The sequence below is a fragment of the Coturnix japonica genome, chromosome 15 (assembly GCF_054131305.1).
Source record: "Coturnix japonica strain WE chromosome 15, WE-NBRP24, whole genome shotgun sequence".
NCBI classification, from domain to species: domain Eukaryota; kingdom Metazoa; phylum Chordata; class Aves; order Galliformes; family Phasianidae; genus Coturnix; species Coturnix japonica.
Genome location: NC_140677.1, coordinates 8,751,951 through 8,769,522, shown reverse-complemented (window position 1 = coordinate 8,769,522; position 17,572 = coordinate 8,751,951). Strand labels below are relative to the sequence as shown.

Below are 17,572 nucleotides of genomic sequence, written 5' to 3'. Positions count from 1 at the left end.
GGGGCCGGCGCTGCGCGGCTCGGTGCGGGCGGAGCGGAGCGGCGGGGAGCGGCGGGGAGCGGAGCGGGGCGGCAGGTGAGGGGCGGCGCGGACCGCGGGGGTCGCGGTGGTGGGGGGGGGCACCGCCGGTACTGGGTGTGAACGGGCCCGGGGCGGGGGGATGCTGACGAGGCGGGGCCGGGGGGCGGCGGCAGGTGCGGCCCCGGGGCAGCGCTTTGTCTCCGCGTGGGGGATGGGCGCGGCCCCGCGGGGAGCGGAGCGCGGTGGGGCCGCCCGGGGCCGTCCGTTCAGCGGCGAATCCCACCCCGGGACCAGCACCGCGCCCGGCGGCGAAACGTGCGTCCCGGTGCGGTGGGAAGGGGGGTGGGGAGCTCCGGTAGCGGAGTCCCGCGGCGGGGGGAGGTAGCGGGGCGGTCCCGGTGGGAAAGGTGGGAGCGGTACTGGGCCGTGCCGCTCGGAGGGTCGGAGCCGGCATCGTAGCGGCTGGAAGGACCGAAAGGGGCGCGGATGGCCCGGGCCCGGTAGGTGCTGGGGCGGCTGGAGCGCTGAAGTCTCCGGCACCGCTCCTGGGACCGCCGGACCGTGCCCTGCTCGCTCCGCGGTTAGACCCGCTTTGCTGACTTCTCCGGTACCGGTGGCACGCGGCAGGAGGTGGCTCCGTGACGGGCAGCTCCGGTACGGGCAGGCCGTGTGCTCCACGCTGGGGCTGTGCCCTCTCCTTCCCCCAGCCCCGCACCAGGAGCCCGTTGTGCCGGTGCCATCGGAGCTCTCCCCGTCGGAACTTCCTGCGCTCGGTGTTGCCCGGTACGGCGCTGATCGCGGTGCGTTCGGTTCGGGAGTCGCCGTTTGAATGGAGGCTGCCGTGATGTGCTTTGTGTATGAAATAGAGGAGTCAGCGAGTGCTGCGTTAATGATGTCCCTGTGTGCTTGAGGTCGGCAGCCGAGCTGGGGCTGGAGGTGTTGCTGTGGGTCAGGAGAAGGTTGGAGCGCTGTCCTGTGTTCTGCGAGGAATGGGTGTTCCCACCGACGGAGCTCGGAGTGGTACAAGTGCTGATGGGTCGTTTTGGAGCCTGGGATGTCTGGCAGAGCTGGGATCTGCAGGGCAGGGGCTGGGCTTGGGCTGCAGTCGGGCCATAAAGCTCACAGATCGCAGGGCCACCTATGGAATTTTGTCTTTAAAGGTCTTCCAACATGTGAAAAGAGTTAGGTTAGTAATACGATTAACAATATTTAATCAGATTAAAATTACCAGCATAACTCTCTCGAGAAAGGTGGGGCGCAGACTGTCAGTGGCTGAGCTGTTCCCTCTGCTTTATGCCGGGGTGAGGAGGGTCCTCTGAGTGCCGTGATGGGACCCAATGCACCAGAGAGGGTCCGTACTATGGGATGGGGCTGCCAGCAGAGGTGCCTACCCAGGGGTGAAGCCTGGCTCTGTGCAACAGGAAAGAACCGATGCTGCACCCGGAGCAGTGCTGGGTATGGGCACGGCATGCTTTGTGCTGCAGGGTCACCTGCTGAGGGGACCTTCAGAAGGATTTGAGGCAGCCCCAGTCCTCCTTGCTTCTCAGAGCAAACCAGAAGGACTTCAGCTTCTCCTCCTCCCTCATGCACCTGGGCGCAATGGGAGCAGAGCTGGAGCCTTCCTGTTGCTCTTTGGTGAAGCCTTGTGTTTGATGCTCATCCATCTGTGGCTCCTTCGTTACCTATTGCAGAATTACTGAATAGATTCATCTTTTGCTGCTCGTCAAAGCCATGGGGGAGCTGCTGCTGCCTCGGTGGGAACGTGCCAGCTGGCTCTCACTGTGCTGGTATCATTTTCCTTATCCTGACATCTCAGTCATCTCTGACCTGGTGGCTGTGGTGGTCTCTTTGCAGAAGGTTTGTGTTGCTCTTTATCTGAATGTTGTCCTGTTTACCCTCAGTGCTGGCAGGGAATCCTTAGAGAGCACAAGCATGTGCTTCTTGGGCTCTCCCGAGAGCCATACAGGCATGGCATTGGTGCTGTGCAGCCATCCCCCTGCCCCATAGCATGGGCTGCAGGCGCTGGCACTGCAGTATTGCTGAGGATGCACCGACCTGTGCCGACACGTGCTGCCACTGCCAGGAGAAGCACAGGGGTTTGCTGTGATCTCTGGAAGAGCTGCTGAAGTAAGGACTTGTTTTCGCTGCTAATAATTTATATATATATATTTTAGCCAAGATTAACTGAGATCAGAGTGATTTTTGAGGTTACAGGAAGCAATTTAGGTCTCCATGTCATTAACTCCAAGCTGACGCTGCCTCCCGATGCTTGTGGAAAAAAAGGGAAAGGAACAGATGGTGCCAGCTTAGGTGGATTTTATTTTTGCCTCCCATTTGGTGGAAGGTAAAGTCGTTTCGATTCAGAATTGCTTTTAAAGAGAGGATACAACTTTCTAACCTCTTATGCCACCCCCCTCAGAAAAGAAAAGGAGGGGAGAGCGAAGTGCAGCTGGGCTTTGTGTAGGCAGGATCTGATAGGAAGGTTTTCGAAGTTGGTTGAAAATAGGAGGTGAATCTTCAAATGGTTCAGATCCGAAGGAAATTCCCAGATGCCAGACTTTAATTGCACGTGAACTTTACTTGTTTGCTTGCAGTATAAACACTGCGAGCGCTGCAAAGAGTGCTTCTCCTGTGCCTGGCAAGTGGGTGAGTCTCACATTGCTTTTGGCTTTGAAGTTTAACTTTGGAATGGCGCGGAGTGGGTGGGCTGAGCTCCTGCAGCCTCAGCTCTGCACCAGAGCTTCTGCTTTCAAACCCACCCCCTGCCCCATAGCAGACCTCTGTTAGAAAATGGTGCTTGTTTCCTAAAGCAGATGGTACCGTTTTATCTTGCTGCGTGTGCCTGTTCCCATTCATCTCATGTCTGAGGTCTTTTGTCCTTGCTGGGGGGCTGTAGGTGTCATGACTCAGGGTGAAGCTGTTGCAGCAGGACGCTGCTTGCTGGGCTCTGTGCTTCAGGGAGGCAGAGGAAGGCTGTGCCTGGCACTGCGGGGGGGGCTGGTTGTGTTTAGGCATCTGTCTGTGCTGCTGGAACGAGCTTTCTGGCCAAATTACATTTAGCTCTATAAATAGAGTGGGTGTATTTGACGTCTTTCCCCACTGTAATCTTTCTGCAAATTACAGTGTTAGCAGAAGTGTGTTCAGCTTAAGGTTTCTACAACATGTGTGTGTCCCAAATGATTTTAGTTTTGAACATTTCCCATAGCTCTCCTGTCCTGAGCTGTATTGCACTTTGTGTTGGTGATGTTGCTGCTCTGTGTTGGGTCATACAAAGAGCCGGAGGGTGCAGGTCTATGCTCTGCTCCTGCAGGATGTGTGCTCCTGGTATCAGAATCATTGGAGTTGGAAGGGATTCTTAAAGGCCATCAGTCCAACCCCTGCAATGAACAGGGATGCCCACAGCTCCAGGAGCTGGGATATCAGAGATGTGCTTGTAATTACTAGCCCAGACTTCATTAGAAGTCATGTTAGCACTGAAGTTGTAGGGTTTTGGATAGCTTGGGCTTAACAGCCTTGAAGCTACTTGTTAACACTTTCAGCTTCGATTTAAGCCTTATTGGGTTCACGTTGCCTCCTGGAAGTGCTGGAGAAAGCAGATCTATGGATTACCATGCAGGAAGTGTTCATGTGAGGGGGTTTGGTAACTTCTGGCATCTCCTCTCTCCTGCCTTCCACTCTCACCCATAGCCAACAGATGGCTGTGCTGGAGAACTGAAGCACAGAAGCAGTTCTGGGCTTCTGAATTGCCACTGTCAATGTTTTGATCTCCATTTGCATGCTGTTCGGCTTCCCGCATGCAGATCACAGTCCATTACTGATTGATTCTGCCCAACAGAATGGTAAAACAGGCGTGCGGCGGAATTAATTGTATGGGAGCGATGCATGCCGCTGTGGGAAACAGAGAAGTAGGAACTGGGGGCTCTGTTTATTTGCCAGCTCTTGTTTGCTAATTCAGCGTTCCAAGAGGAGTTGCTGAGGTGAACTGTGGAAATGTTGAATGTAAGGGGAGACTAATTGTGAGTTTCTCTTCTGACCCTTAGCTGGGATGCATCCTGACTTGCATTTCGTGTCGACCTGGGACTATTGAGAGAGATTCAAAGCAAAGACCACGAGGACTTTTGCTTTTGTCCTCCACATGGCTGCAGCTTTCTCGTGGCTCCTGCTGAGTTGTTTCCATTGCTGGGCTTCCCAGCTGGGCTGAAATCTCTGAATTAAGGCTTTAAAGGGCAGAAAGCATCAGCAAACTGGTAGCCACGTTGCAAGCCCATGTTATTGCACAGCCAACCACTGAAATGCACCCACAGCATCCTACAGCACAGACCACCTATAGCCACAACTCTGGCAGTGGATTAATGAATGCCAAACTCATTAGCTACAGACAAATAACATCTAAATAGAGGTTACCTTTTGGACAATGATGATGGTGAGCTTCCTGCTGGGTGGTCGCATGTGCTGCTAATAGACAAATTGGTACTGATGATTTTTACCGCTTATTGACCTATAGGCTGATCTGTCTTATGTTCATCTCCAGGCTGGTCTTCTGCATGTGAGAGATGTTCCTTGGGCATGTTTTGGGCAGGAGGTTTGGAAGCTCAGGTGGGAGAAGGAGCATCGACCTTCTGACTGCTGCAAGGGGGGGAAAAAAAGTATGACAGAACTTGCTTTCTGTGAGAGCTCCGTGGTTACTTTGAAATGAAGACTCATTGTGTACATGAGTTAATTCCCTTGGCTTTTTGTGGGATGTAAAGGTCACTTTGTCTATATCTAAACGATGACAAAATCAATAGCCTAATCAATTTCTAAAGTAGATTTAGTCTAAATGACTCCTGTTGTGAGCTGTGAGCTTTGATGTGTGAACGTGTCCCAAAAAGCCACTAGAACAGTCAATGCAGAGCATCACAGCAAATAACCTCACAGAGCTTGCAGGGGAGTTTTCAGTCCCATTCACTGTGTCCACAGGGCTTTTTTTTTTCCCTGCCCAGTCCCAGCACGGCTTCCTCCTGCTATTCCCACTGAAAGAATGGATCCCTGAGAGCAACAAAAGCAGTCACGCAGTTTACTTGAGCAGTCATGCATAAAGATGGGCAGACTTTCTGCTGTGAAAACCAAAGGGCAGCCTCCCCTGCCACCACATTTCCATAGGTTCTAAGAAGGATGCTGAGGATCTTGCACAGGAGGATGGTGTCCCTGGTGTGCACCGGGTGCTGCTGTTCCCCTGGACTAGGGCTGTCACAGCAGCCAGTAAGTGTATTGCTCTGCAAATAAAAAGGTAAGGAGCAATGATAGCCATGCCTTGTTCTGCACTGCCAGCTCTTGCTTTATTTTGAGAGATGTGAAGGGTTTGATGCGTTAAACCTTCGTGCAGTCATCTTGAATAGCTCGGATCTCTGGTGAGATTGATGAGGGGTAGTTATTGTTTTAAATGTACACTGAGGGTTCAGTTCATTGTCAGAGCAACTGGAAAGAACCAGGTTAGAACACGGCAGCAGGTGGCTGCATCCATGCGATGTGCTTCTTTGGGAGTTTGGCTTGGAGCTGTGCAGCAGTGTAAATAATTCAGCTGTGCCAACATCAACAGCACGCCTTGTGATTATTAGGGGAGAAAAAAAGGCTGATGCCTCGGAAATGGTGGGTTACAGGGGAGGGACGTGTCAGAAAGTGAAATATTGCAGCAGTTGCCCTCAGTGTCAGCACTGCGCTTTGGGTTGTTCAGGACTTGTCAGGTTTCTAGAAATTAAAGTAACTTCTAGCATTGATTCAGCAGACAGTGTGATGACAAACCCCAAAACCACGGCTGGAAGTGACAGGTCAGCTGGGTTTTACCAAAGCAAGGGCTCTGATGGTGATGTGGGTTTGGGGGAATGGCAGTAAAGTTGGTATTCAGGGAAGAAAGAAATCCAAAGCTATTTGGGAGCTGAAGAAAGGTGCCTCGTGGCAGCCGACCTGATGAGACTGAGCTGTTGATTGCCAAAGCCTATGGAGAGGTGACTTGGTTAAAGCACACACGTAACTGACTCTGAGAAACTTCTCTGCTGGATTAAGGAGAAAAAATTAATGGCTTGGGGCAGAAGGCAAATAAGAAATTAGACTGGCCTTATTGTCAGAAAGAGTGATGGAGCCGTCAGAGTAAACTCTTAGGATGTGCTCTTCTGTTTTGGCCTCCAAACACCTCTGGCCTGGATGTTGCCAACTGCTGTTGCACAGAACTGCTCTGAGGGCTTTGTGGCTGTTTAGCCCATGATTCTCTCAGAATAACTTGTGGTTGTTTGCAGGCTGATGGCTAATTTACAGTTCTGTAAAGCTGGTTAAATCATTGAGTTCATGAAGCCTGGTTGTTTGGGTGATTCGGGGCTGTGATTTCCCTCAGTTTAAGACAACTATCTAAGCTGTGTGTGACAGGTGTCCAAGAAAAGGGTATCTGTTGCACATGGGGATATGGTGGGGATGGGTTGATGGTTGGATGATCTTAGAGCTCTTCTCCAACCTTAATGATTCTGTGATAGAGGACTTGCTATAACAAGTGCCTTTTAAGACATATCCAAGAAAAGTAGTTTGGAAAACAGACCTGAAGCCTGTCCATTCCAGGGACCTGCAATTGGCAAATCATTAACTTTGTTCTGAGTAGGTTAAATAATGTGGCACTGGTTCTGTTTGGCTTCTGATTGACAGTGTAATGGCCAGCATCAGCAGTCTGTGTCATGCACTGGACTGCAAAGTCTGCTAATTAACACACTGGCAATGTGAAACCAATGTTTGCACTGAAGAAATTTGCTTCTTGGGGCCATATGGTGGGTGGGAATATCAGGATTGTGCTGTTATTCTGTGGTCATCCATGTGTGACGCCTGGTGCTCTGGTGTTCCCCCAGACACATAGCCAGGCCTGTGGCTGAATGTGCTGCTTCAGAGTATCTGTAGCTGGTAGGCCAAAATCAGCACAAGGTCCAGGCTCACTATCTCTTGCCCCAGTACAATTCCTCTGTTTCAGTAAGTGAGATTTATTTGTAAGATGTTGATAGGTTTTTGCCAGTTTGAGAGCATTTGCTGCAGTCAGCTCTTTGCTTTTCTTCTGCTGTCTCAGCCTTGCCTTGGCAATTCCCTCCCTTTACTCGCCAAAAGCAACAAAAAGGAGGTATTAAAGCAGCCCATCTATTTGTTCTCGTGCAATCTAGCAACTCTGAGTGCTGGAAGTTGGCTTCCTCCTGCTGTATGTCTGGTAACAGTAGCCTCTGTTGTTTCCTTGTGCCCCTTTTGACAAATAACTCCGTTTTGGTTTCTCTGTGAGAGATGGTTGGCCCATAAGTGTATGCCAGCCCACCTCATTACTCTTTTTGAAAATCCTTCATCGGCTCTTTTCTGTTATACGGTTTAAAAAGGGAGGAAAAAACCCCTCAATTCCTCAATTCCCTTACCCCTGGATACAGCAGTGTCCTTGTTCTGTTGACTGCTGGCCACACCGATCCATGCCATTTCCTTTGTCTTTGTTTATTTCAGAGTTGAGTTTAGAGTATAAGCTGTTTCAGACCAGGCTATTTCTGTTCTGTATCTCTTGTATGATCTGTAACACGAGTATCCTAAATGTTAAAGGAATTCTTTAGCAGAAACAGCCCAATCTTAAGCTACCAAGCATGGCATGAGAGAGATGGTTGTTGCTCTCCAAGTGAAGCTCTGCATTTTTGCTCTCATGAAAAACCTGGGCGAGAGCATCCCCATGTAGAAGAATGCATAGGTCAGGGCCAGAACCATGGCCATTTTCCACCTCCAAGCTGGCATTTGTCAGCCACGTGCCTTCTGCTCTCCATCTTTCCCTGTTCCTCTTCAGCCCTGTGCTCCCCAGGGGCTCTGCAGCCCTGTCTGCTTTAACTGGGAGGCGTTCACCTTCCCTGCCAGCTAAACCCAGAGCAGCTGTGTGGATTTATGAAGGCATAGCATGCCTCTGGAGTGCCCCTCCGAAGGAGCTGGGAGTGATGGAAGAGATCCTGCCTGATGTGGCATGTAGCATTCCCGTTTCTCTTCACACAGACACAAAGCAGGAATTCCCCGAAGCAAGGTAAGAAAAACAGCTCGCTCAGCTGACTCAGAATGAGACTCCAGTTAGGCTGCCTGGCATGGAATCAAGGAGGTGGGTGATAGATGGAATTACAAGAGTGTGACTTGAAGTAAGTTTTTTGGTGGGAGATGACACTGAATTGCAGGGGCAGAAGGTTTGTGTGCTTTTGGTTAGTGCTAAGAGCTGGCATTCCTGAGTTACTGACTGGGGCTCTTTTCTGCAACTTGGCTGTGGGCCATTCGAATGCTTTGCACTTGAAAGAAGAAAAGTTTCAATCTCTTTGGGTTTTGCAGACTTCTCAGCGTTTTCAAATAGAGATATGCCAATGGATTTGTTTTTCTAATTACCTTTAATTACGTTTGTAGACAACTAAAGCCGGCAAACTACAAATTAAAGAAAATCAGCGACACAAGTGGTGCGCTCCGCAGAATACCTTCACCTCTCCGTGATCCCTTCCAGCCATCTGAGCACAGGCTGCATTTTCCTTTCTTGTCTGGCGTGCGCATACAGGCGTGTCTGAACTTTTTGCTTTGACTCCTTGCAGATCTGAAACCAATCCCTCAGAAAACTGCAGGGTGTTTGCATAGAGCAGGGTGGGCGGCTGGGCACCGGGACTGACCAAGAGCTGGGTAGGTGCAGAGTGGGTTGCGTTTATGGAGCTTTGGTGCTGGGAAGGAATTTCCTTTCCTGGCTGAGGTAGAAAGACTGTCCAACGTACAGCTTTCTTCCTTTGCTTTAGCATTCTTTGAGGTTGTTTCCTATTTTACAAATGCATCTTTTGAGAACTGCCAGGAAAATGTCGCTCTCAAATGGAAATGGAAATTTCTGAGCTCAGAGGGATGAAAACCCGTGGGTCTGAACTCACCGAGTGAAAAGAGGATTACCAACCAGCCATTCTTCAGCATGCAAAGCGGCGGAGCAAAGTCTGCAGAGGCTCTCCGAAAGTTATTGGCTTTCCTCAGGAAGGGAACTTGTGAACAGAATGAAATGAGCTCAGTCCCATCCCATCCCATTCCCCACTGCGAGTGGAGAAAGTGGTGCAACTTTTACTTTGGTAGGTGCTCGAACAAAATGGAGAACTTCTCAAAGCAGATATCTTGGAAACCCGCGTAGAGCCGACGTTCCTGGAGATAAGAGAATTAATGGTTTTGTGGCTGCGTCTCGACCTGACAGAACACAGGGTAAGGGAGGCAGTGCTGCTTTTTCCAGAGCTTATTTGAAGACTTCCATAAGGAGGATGGGCTGCTGGAGCAGATGCAGATAGCACGTTTTCTTTGGAGGGTGTAAAGCCTGCCAACATGTAAACTGCATCTAAACAGAAAGACATGAGACAAGGCCTGCACATCTCTCCCTCCTAATTACCGCAGCTCTGCTGCTGCTGTCTCTTACACTTACATATCTGAAAGGTGACAATGATACTGTCTTGAATGGCAGAGCAATAGGAAGGAGACTTCTAAGCTGTATGCTGGAACAAAGAAGTTATTCAAGAATATCCTGGCTTGTCCCAGGTCATGTTACCTTCTCAAGAAGCTGAAAGACTTCTTCTCCTCAGCGTCCCTTGAGAAATGGTGCCTGAGATTGTTGGCAGCAGTTCGTTTGAGTGCCAAATCCAGAAACAAGGCTTTCAGACCTCATCACCTGCAGCATCTAAAAGGGAAAAGATGGTCAGTTTGGAGTATGAGCTCCTCTTGGAGAAACAGGGACTTCAGGGCGGTGAGGATAGTGCTGTGGTTGTGATTGCATTGCAGCAGTGAAGAAAGCTTGGAGGCAGCCACAGCTCCCAGAGGGTCCTTGGAGGGCAGTTCTGGGTTGGGTGTCTCTCTGAAATCTGGTCTAGTTGTGGTCTCTGGCAGTTCTGCTGGTTAGCTATTAACTGGTTCAATATCCCCTCGCCCCTGGCCCTGCCCTGTTTCACTGTATTCCTGTAAAGCTGGTTTAAGAAACAGCTTTGTCAAAGTTTCTCTTTCTGCCTCTCCTCGTGCTCTGTCAGTCTCAGGAGAACATGCTGGCACTGGTGCCTTTGCAGTCAGGCTTCTGTTGCCCTTTTGGCTCTGTCCCTTCCCCTCTGAGCAGCCCCTGGGGAGCCCCATCCTGGGGCAGGATGTGGGGTGGCTCTGGGCTGGGAAACTGAGCAGCAGGGTAAAGGCAAAACTGTGCTGAATAGCCCTGCTTTTTTTAGCTGAGAGGAGAATGTCCTCCTTCATACGCAGGCTCTTCCTGCTCATGCCCATGCATAGCCCCTTCCTGCTCACCAGTACTGCTTTCTCTCGCTGCCTCGGGGCAGCATTCAGGTTGGAGCAGATCGGAAAGAGCAAACGGTGTTAAGAGAGCTTTCTGCAGCGCTGTTTGCCCTCTTTCTGCAGAGGGCTCTGCCTTTTACATGCTCAGCTACCTACTTATGTTTCATATTGTAGGATGTTTCTTAGAGCACGCATCTTGTAGCTGTGTTGGGCCGTACAGCTCTTCCATTCCCTCCCACAGCAGCCAGCTTCCTTGGTGCTTTCACAGAGAGGGACTAAAAGTGGAAGCAATGGGATGCCTGTCCGTTTGTATCAGCCTGGGAAATGGTCGATTTCTCTGCAGAACCCTTTGCCCTCAGGCACATTGCCAGAAGGCATCTAGATGCCGTTCTCTTCAAACATGTGCAGTTCCGAAGCCAGAAATGTGCATGAAGCTCATGAACTGCCATCAGCTGAGGGCCAGACAGCGTGACCTGCTGCCTCCTGAGATCAATGAACGGAATTGCTGTGATTTCTGGGTGCTCAGGAGATGTGAGCAGGCTGAGGCCCCGGCTGTGCTGCAGGAGGGTCTGCTCAGAGTTGGATCTCATCTGTACTTGTAGATGTGGTACTTAAGGATGGTACTTACTGGGCAGTGTTGGTGGTAGGTGGGTGGTTGGGCTAGATGAACGTAAAGGTCTTTTCCAACCTTAATGATTTTATGATTCTACTGTAGGAATTTATCCAAAATCTGAGTCAGAAGAAATACAATTTGCCTAAATGTTTTGGCAGGGAAGTGATTACCTTCTTTGCAGGCCTTATGTTCAGGCTTCCTTTCTTCAGAGTGTGAGGAATGTAAAGCAAATTCGAGTTTGAATCTGAAGGGCATGTTTTTAGCAGAGGCATTGGGATGGACTCCAGGCTTCTGGTGCTCCCACACAACAGCAGTGATGGGCTCTCGGAGCCAGCAGCCCAGTTCCAGCTCTGGTTCGGCCTTCCACAAATGACCTCTGTCCCTGGATAGAAGCATAAAGAGCCTCAGTGAGCTCAGGCTGAGCTGGGCTTCTGCCTGTCTGCTCTGGGGAGAGAGTAACCTTGGTGTTCCCGGCCCCTGGCTGCTCTGAGACTGCTTGCTCGGTTTAGCTGCCAAAAAAAGACATTTGAAAAGTGTACATTGCTCTCCTGTGTCCTGACTTGTGTAAAATACAGGTTACAGTTGGTTCCTGTCTATGGTGCCGGGTAATTCTGCAGAAGAGAAAACGGCAGTGCTGCAGCTATGTGCACAGCACAGTGAGGTCTTGGTTGTGCTCGGGCTTTGGAGTGCTATTCTGGGCGTTATTAACTGGATTATGTTACACGTAGGGCTCTGATGGCATGGAGCCACTCTTGGGATGTTAACTGTTTCTATTAAGCTTTGCATTTAGAGCTCTGTGTGTCAGAGGGTGATGGCTGGCTCAACGTTCCCACAGCTCAATGGTCTGTGTGTCTGTAGGGCACAGGAGGGTTTGCCTTTGGCTTGCACAGGGGTGAGCTCAGAATTTGCTGACTTGTGGATGCTGTGTGCATTAATGGCTTCAGTGTAGCAGTTGTGTGGCTGCAGGTGCTGTGGCAGGGAGGCTTTATGTACAGAAGTGCAACAGAAACCCTCCAACGTGCCAGCAGCGTGTCATAAGGGATAAAGCCAGATGCAGTGTGGTGTTGGTCAGAGCATGGTAAGATGCCATCAAACAGCCCATTTCCTAAACAATTATGACTGAGCTTTGGTTCAGTTTAGGATGAAAGCAGCTGTGGAGATACTGAAGGGCCTTCCTGGATCTGTGCGGTTTTTGTTGTTGTGCTTGTTTGCTTTCAGAGGGAAGACGGATATCCCGGCTTTTGTGGAAACAAAACCAAAACCCAAACAATCACAAAGGAAGCCCTCCAATAGCTTTGGTGACCCAAGCAAACTTGGTGCCTAATTAGTGAGAAACCTAATGGCTTTCCTGGTGGGATCCATGCATCTGTTCACCATCAGAAGCACAGGGAGAGGTCAGGGATGATGTGCAACCTGCATGAGCGGGGCTTGAAAGGGTAAACAGTCCTTCAGATCAGGTTCTGCTCCTGAGCCCTTTTCCACAATGTCTCCAAGCGTGACGGTGCTGGGAGTGAGCTCCCACCCGGCCACTGGGCTCATACTGGGGGGTCACTGTGTTGGGAGACTCCCCATCAGGGCAGCACAGCTCTTGGAAGGCAGCAGGGCTGGGGTCCTGGGGTGGAAGGTGGAAGGAGGGCTGGGCCTGCTCTTCTCCCCCTGCCCCCCCCGGTGCCAGGGAGTGACAGCTTGTGGGCAGGCAGCCAAGCTTGGGAAAGGAGGAGTGTGTGAGGCCTTCGGCTTTCTCATGCTTTATCAGGCTGCAAAGAATAGCTCGATATTCAGCCGGCGTTGGTGCGGGTCAGGAGAATGGAAATGTGAACTTAACTCCTGACACGCCGGGGGAAGGCCTGACTGCCAGAATGGGGGCTGCTTCCTAAGGCTTTTTGTGCAGCGAGAGCCTTTCTGAGCCGTGCCCTCAGCTCACCCGTGTCACAGGGGACACCCCCAGCAGGGATGTGTTGGCTGGGGGCAGTGGGACAGGGGCAGTCCTGGTGCTGATGGAGCTGGTGAAGCACTGCATGTCAGCACACAGGGAGTTAAGTGCTGCCAGTGGCTGAGGGTGAGCCCACCTCGGGGTGCCGAGCTCCATTCCCACGGCTGAGGCCGGGGCTGGGGGAGGGCCCCTGGGGGTTGGGAAGCATCACTCGGCTCCTGTGAGCCTATGTGGGGCTGGGAGTGAGCTGAGCCACCAGGCAGGGGCTGCTGTGTTGTCAATGCATGGCCATGTGCCCTGGGTGCGACCCTCCTGCGGGCAGATGGAGGTGGTCTGTGGGCAGACACCATGCCGAGGTGTCTGAGAGAAAGGAGAGCAGGGTCAGAGCAGCCATCCAGCCCCTGGGAATGCTCTGAAGCCTAAAGCAGTTGGTGTGAGTGAAACCCAGCAGCAGCGTCAAGGAGAGATGAGCCCTGAGCTCAGGGTTTAATTCTGCTGGGCTGTGCTCGTGCTGTGCCAAGAAGAGTGGCCAGAGGTTGGGTTTTAGGCTGTGCTGGGCTGACTGGCCTTGCTCCCACCCCGGATCCTCTCTGGAGAAGATAAATTGCTGTGGTCCTCATGCAGACTGTGCTGGCACCAATATCTGGAGGGCAGAGGCTCTAGGAAGTGTCTGCGAGATAAAAGCTTGATTATTTATTTATTTGTTTGCTTGTTCATTTTTGTGCATGGCCACAGGAGCCAACACTTAGCAATAAGACAAGTGTTTGCATAAATACACTAAAATAGGTAGAGATTCCCCTTCTGAATCTCACTGATGGTTAACACCAGCACCCTAACGATGCTGTTAGGCAGCAGCCCTGCACACAGCCGTGGCCAGGCTTTGCTTTGCAGCGTGCTGCAGCTCTGCGCTCTGTCCTTTACCCCCAGCAGCTGGGATGTGGCTGACGCATGCTCTTGGTGCAGGGAAGCACAAAGAGCGGCTTGGGGCTGCAGCAATAGCTTGGGACTCAGGTGCAGTGAGAATGCACCAGCTCCTGAGGGGACGCAGGGTGTGTTCCCATTGTGTGTGTGCTCCTGTTGGCTTCTGTCAAGCTTCCCCTCATTATTCCTGCCTTGAGCTGTCTCAGCACCAAGGCAAAGCGTCCAGAAGGCTCTGTAGGCTTTGCCCTTGAGAGACGTGCGGTCCTTGGAGAATGGCTGTTCAAGGGAAGCACGGCAGTGGGCTGAATTGAGGCTGTTTCAGGCTGCACAGCTCTGAGCTAATCTCCCAGAGGCAGAGACATTACTCACCAATCAGGAATGTGTCTGTATTTTTCCTAATGAGAACAAAACATTTTATCCCTGTTCATTAGCGAGGAGTTAGGGTGTACTGTTGCCATGCCTACAGACTCCTCTCCCCTGCAGACACACTGGGGGTGTCCTCCGTGCCGTGGTTGGAAGGGTGAACGGGAAGGCTTGTTCTGGCGAGAAAAAGATCCCATTGTTTTCCCAGGGCAGCCTGGACTTTGTGCAGCTGGCCAGCCCTTGCCTCCACAGGGGGAGGGAGCCACTACAGGAGTCAAGTGCAACAGAGGTTTAATTTATTGCAAAAAGGGTCTTTACACTTCATGTTATGTTGTTGTTTTTTTTTTCCAGCTTGAAGCATACTCTTCAATGAGAGAAATGAAGGTGTCTCAACGTTCCCAAGAGTCCAGATGGTAAGCAAAACGCACCGGGGGTCAGCACTGGGACACCCATGGATTGCTGCAGCCCTCTGTGTTCCTCATTGGCCCTTTGTGCATCACTGTTGTGCCAGGCGGCCTCTTGCTGCTGCTGTATAATTAATAAGTTCACCTGATGGGCATCACCACTTGTGATTAGTGTGCAAGTGGGTTTACCAGGCACATAGTCCACTGGAGAGAGCAAGTAGCATCATGTGAGAATGCACACTTGTTCCTTCTATATGTGGAGCTCCTACCAAGGACAGAGGATGTCTCAGATCTGTGATCTGTAGGGCTCTGGTGTAAAGAGAATTATTAACTCCAAGGGTTGCCTGCCTGTTTTCTTGTCTTTGTCTTGGTTCTGCATCCCTCCCCCTGAACTCCCGCCCCTTTCCCAAGGGACCAGTTGGGATGTGTGGACTGCAGCAGTGTACACATCAGGCTGCTGTACACCTCCTGCTAGTCCTCTGCAGCTTTTGTGCTACAATTCCACTCCTACTGCACTGTAAAGTAACTTGCAAGTTAGAGTTCTCTGTGCAAGGTAATGAGCTTAATCTGCAGAAAGAAACAAACAAGTGTGTTACTTTCTGATGGTGCTTTGTGACCAGAAGTGGGCTGCTGAGTGTGACTAAACCTGGAGACAGTCTGCTGGAGCAGGGTGATGCGCATATCTGGCTGTCAGTCACTTTGCAGCACGGTGAGATGCTTTGTGCTGGCTGAGCCTCAGTGGTGTTGACAGCTACAGACCCTTGAAGAAATGTCTCCTGAAACTGCAGTTCTCCTTTCAGACTTTGTGCTGTTCAACTGCCCAGCTGTGACTCCTATTCCCATTCACCTGGCAAAGTGGTGTGGAATTTGAATGCTGGAATTTGAACATCAAATGGAGGGTGGTACAGCAGAGATCCCAGACTGAATGAGCTGCAGGAGATCTGCAGATCTGCGTGAACTTCTGGTTGGGGAACGAAACCCTGGCACCTGGACACTAGCTGCTGGCTTAGATGACTCACTGACTATTGCACTGAAGAGATGAATATCACTTGAGAGCATGGGAGCCCTTCATCAGAAAATATTCTGCTTGTTGGACTTGCAGCTGTAGCAGCAGGAGGGTTCCGTAAAAACAAAAGCAGTGAACAAAGCCAGACAGCATCCTCTAGCCCAGGCTTCTGTGTGTGTGCAGCTTGTTTGATTCCAGTTTGGTAGTGGAGGTAGATTAAAGTCTTGAATGTTAAAGAGCAGGCTTTATGGAAACCTGTTTTGATCTGGAACCTCTGTGAATAAATTTTGAGTGCATACAGCACATGTACAGGGATTGGTGAGTCGGGTTTCCTCAGCTTTTCGCTGGCTCTGGGCGGTTCAAGTAAAACCACTAAATCACAGCTGTTTGAAATAGGGAAGGAGTAAGTACTTGAGATGATTTGAATTCAGTCTTTTCTGGGTCTGTGCTTTTAGGGTACATAAAATTAAAAGACTAGAGAGAGGACTGCATGTTGCATATATGCGGTTGTATTCTTTGAGATAGCCAGCTGATTCTGTCCAGACCCTACTGAAACGCTGTCCCAGCAGAACTGCACTGGAAGTAATGTTTTTTAGTCCATTTAAGTGCAGGAGATCGTGGCTGAACAAACTAACTTCTGGAATGTGAGTTACGGTTATTATCCAAGTCGCGCTCTGCTTCATTCTTGTGCAGCACGAGTAGCAACTCAGTGTTACCTAGGAGAGCGCTGTTTGTTCCCTCCTCTGCTCTCCTCCCCGTTTTTAAGCAGTGTATGGGGTGATTCCTGACCTATTTTTTGTCCCACCTTTTTTTTGTTTCTCCTTTTTCCCTTTAATATTAAAGATAAGCACACACTGCTGTCCTGTGGGCAAGGCTAGAACCGGGAGAAACCCTTTGCTTTAGAGGCAGGGGGCATGTTTTCCCCGCAAGGAAAGCGTGATGTTGCGTTTTGGCTGTAGACATTCCTTTCTCATTGCTTCTCATGCCTGGCAGGCAGTTGTGTGCTGTGCCCTGCAGAGTGCTCAGAATAGTGATGTTTTGGGTATTTCTAGGCCACATACTTCATCTGTGATGTAAAGCCTCTGTGTAACTACCTCAGATTCCCTGTTCAGTTCACAATATGATGTTTCAAAGACAGATCCAGATAGTTTTACGGTATTGCATCTTATTGTCTCGTAGTTCTGTTTCTGAGATGTCTGCTGAGTGCTGAGCTGCTCTTCACAAGATATATATGCTCTGTTCGATTATTTCTCCTTGTAATAACAAGGTTTTTGTTTCAAAAGCAAGTGAGCTTCTCTGAGTATGAAAATAATGCAGATGTACGCATACCACAGTGGGATGAAGGACTAAATTCCTAATATGTTCCTATATCTTGCTTCTAAAAGCACTGCAGATGATACCTGTACCATGTCTATGTGAGAATGAACACTTCTGTTATGTTTCAGTGCAGTTTTTATGCAACCTCCAGGGCTGGAATTGTTTGATGTCACCAAAGGTGCAGACAGCACTTTCATGCTGTGTTCTGGAAGCTCAGCTTATAGGGAGAGCCAAATGCCTCCCCCAGTGGGTGTAGCAGAAGAGATGAGAATGGTTGGGCTCTGCTTTACTAGAGGAATATTTGAGTCCTGAGTGCTGTTTGGTACCCACCACCTGGGCAGGAGGGTTCTCCCCTTTGGTTAGAACAAGTTGTGGGTCATTTGGGGAATAAGCTGATCCTTTTAGCCCTTAGTAGCCTTAAGTTGTGAGGTAGGCTTATATATAAATAAATAAATGTTGCCAGCACTAAGCATTGTAAATGTTAAATAATTCATTGGCTGTCTTTTGAATTGTTTGGTTTTAATGACCTCGCTTCTTTTTTCTGTAATTCTAGAGACATTTCTACATTCCTGTAACTTAAAAAGGCTCGTTTGACTCCTAGCAGTGAAACTGGTGAAGGGCAGAAAAGCCAGATATTTCTGCCTGACAGGAAAGGTTAGGTTGCCTGGAAGGAGACGCATACATGCAGAGTGAATCCTTATACCTGA

General features: G+C 50.2%; 1 protein-coding gene and 1 long non-coding RNA gene across 8 annotated transcripts in view; one reads left to right on the top strand and one right to left on the bottom strand.

Annotated features, from left to right (window-relative positions):
* PLXNB1 (plexin B1) overlaps positions 1–17,572 on the top strand; it is a 63,545-nt gene continuing 45,973 nt past the window's right edge. For 3 of the 7 annotated variants that reach the window (XR_014934803.1, XM_085516790.1, XM_085516789.1), the window contains exons 1-2: positions 9,594–9,732; positions 14,490–14,551. Coding sequence is in view for 1 of the 7 variants with exons in the window: in XM_085516789.1 (XP_085372915.1) it covers positions 14,549–14,551 (3 nt within the window). In the remaining 6 variants the exon portion in view is untranslated. Of the gene's footprint in view, positions 76–222; positions 337–5,170; positions 5,291–9,035; positions 9,250–9,593; positions 9,733–14,489; positions 14,552–17,572 lie in introns of those variants that run through there. The other 4 variants (XM_015875238.3, XM_015875241.3, XM_015875240.3 and 1 more) reach the window with 4 other exon arrangements.
* Positions 8,399–9,720, bottom strand: LOC107319898 (uncharacterized). The gene is made up of 4 exons (XR_004308743.2): positions 9,587–9,720; positions 9,119–9,192; positions 8,934–9,038; positions 8,399–8,826 (listed from the first exon to the last, which is right to left on the bottom strand). It is a non-coding gene; the product is annotated as an uncharacterized LOC107319898 (long non-coding RNA).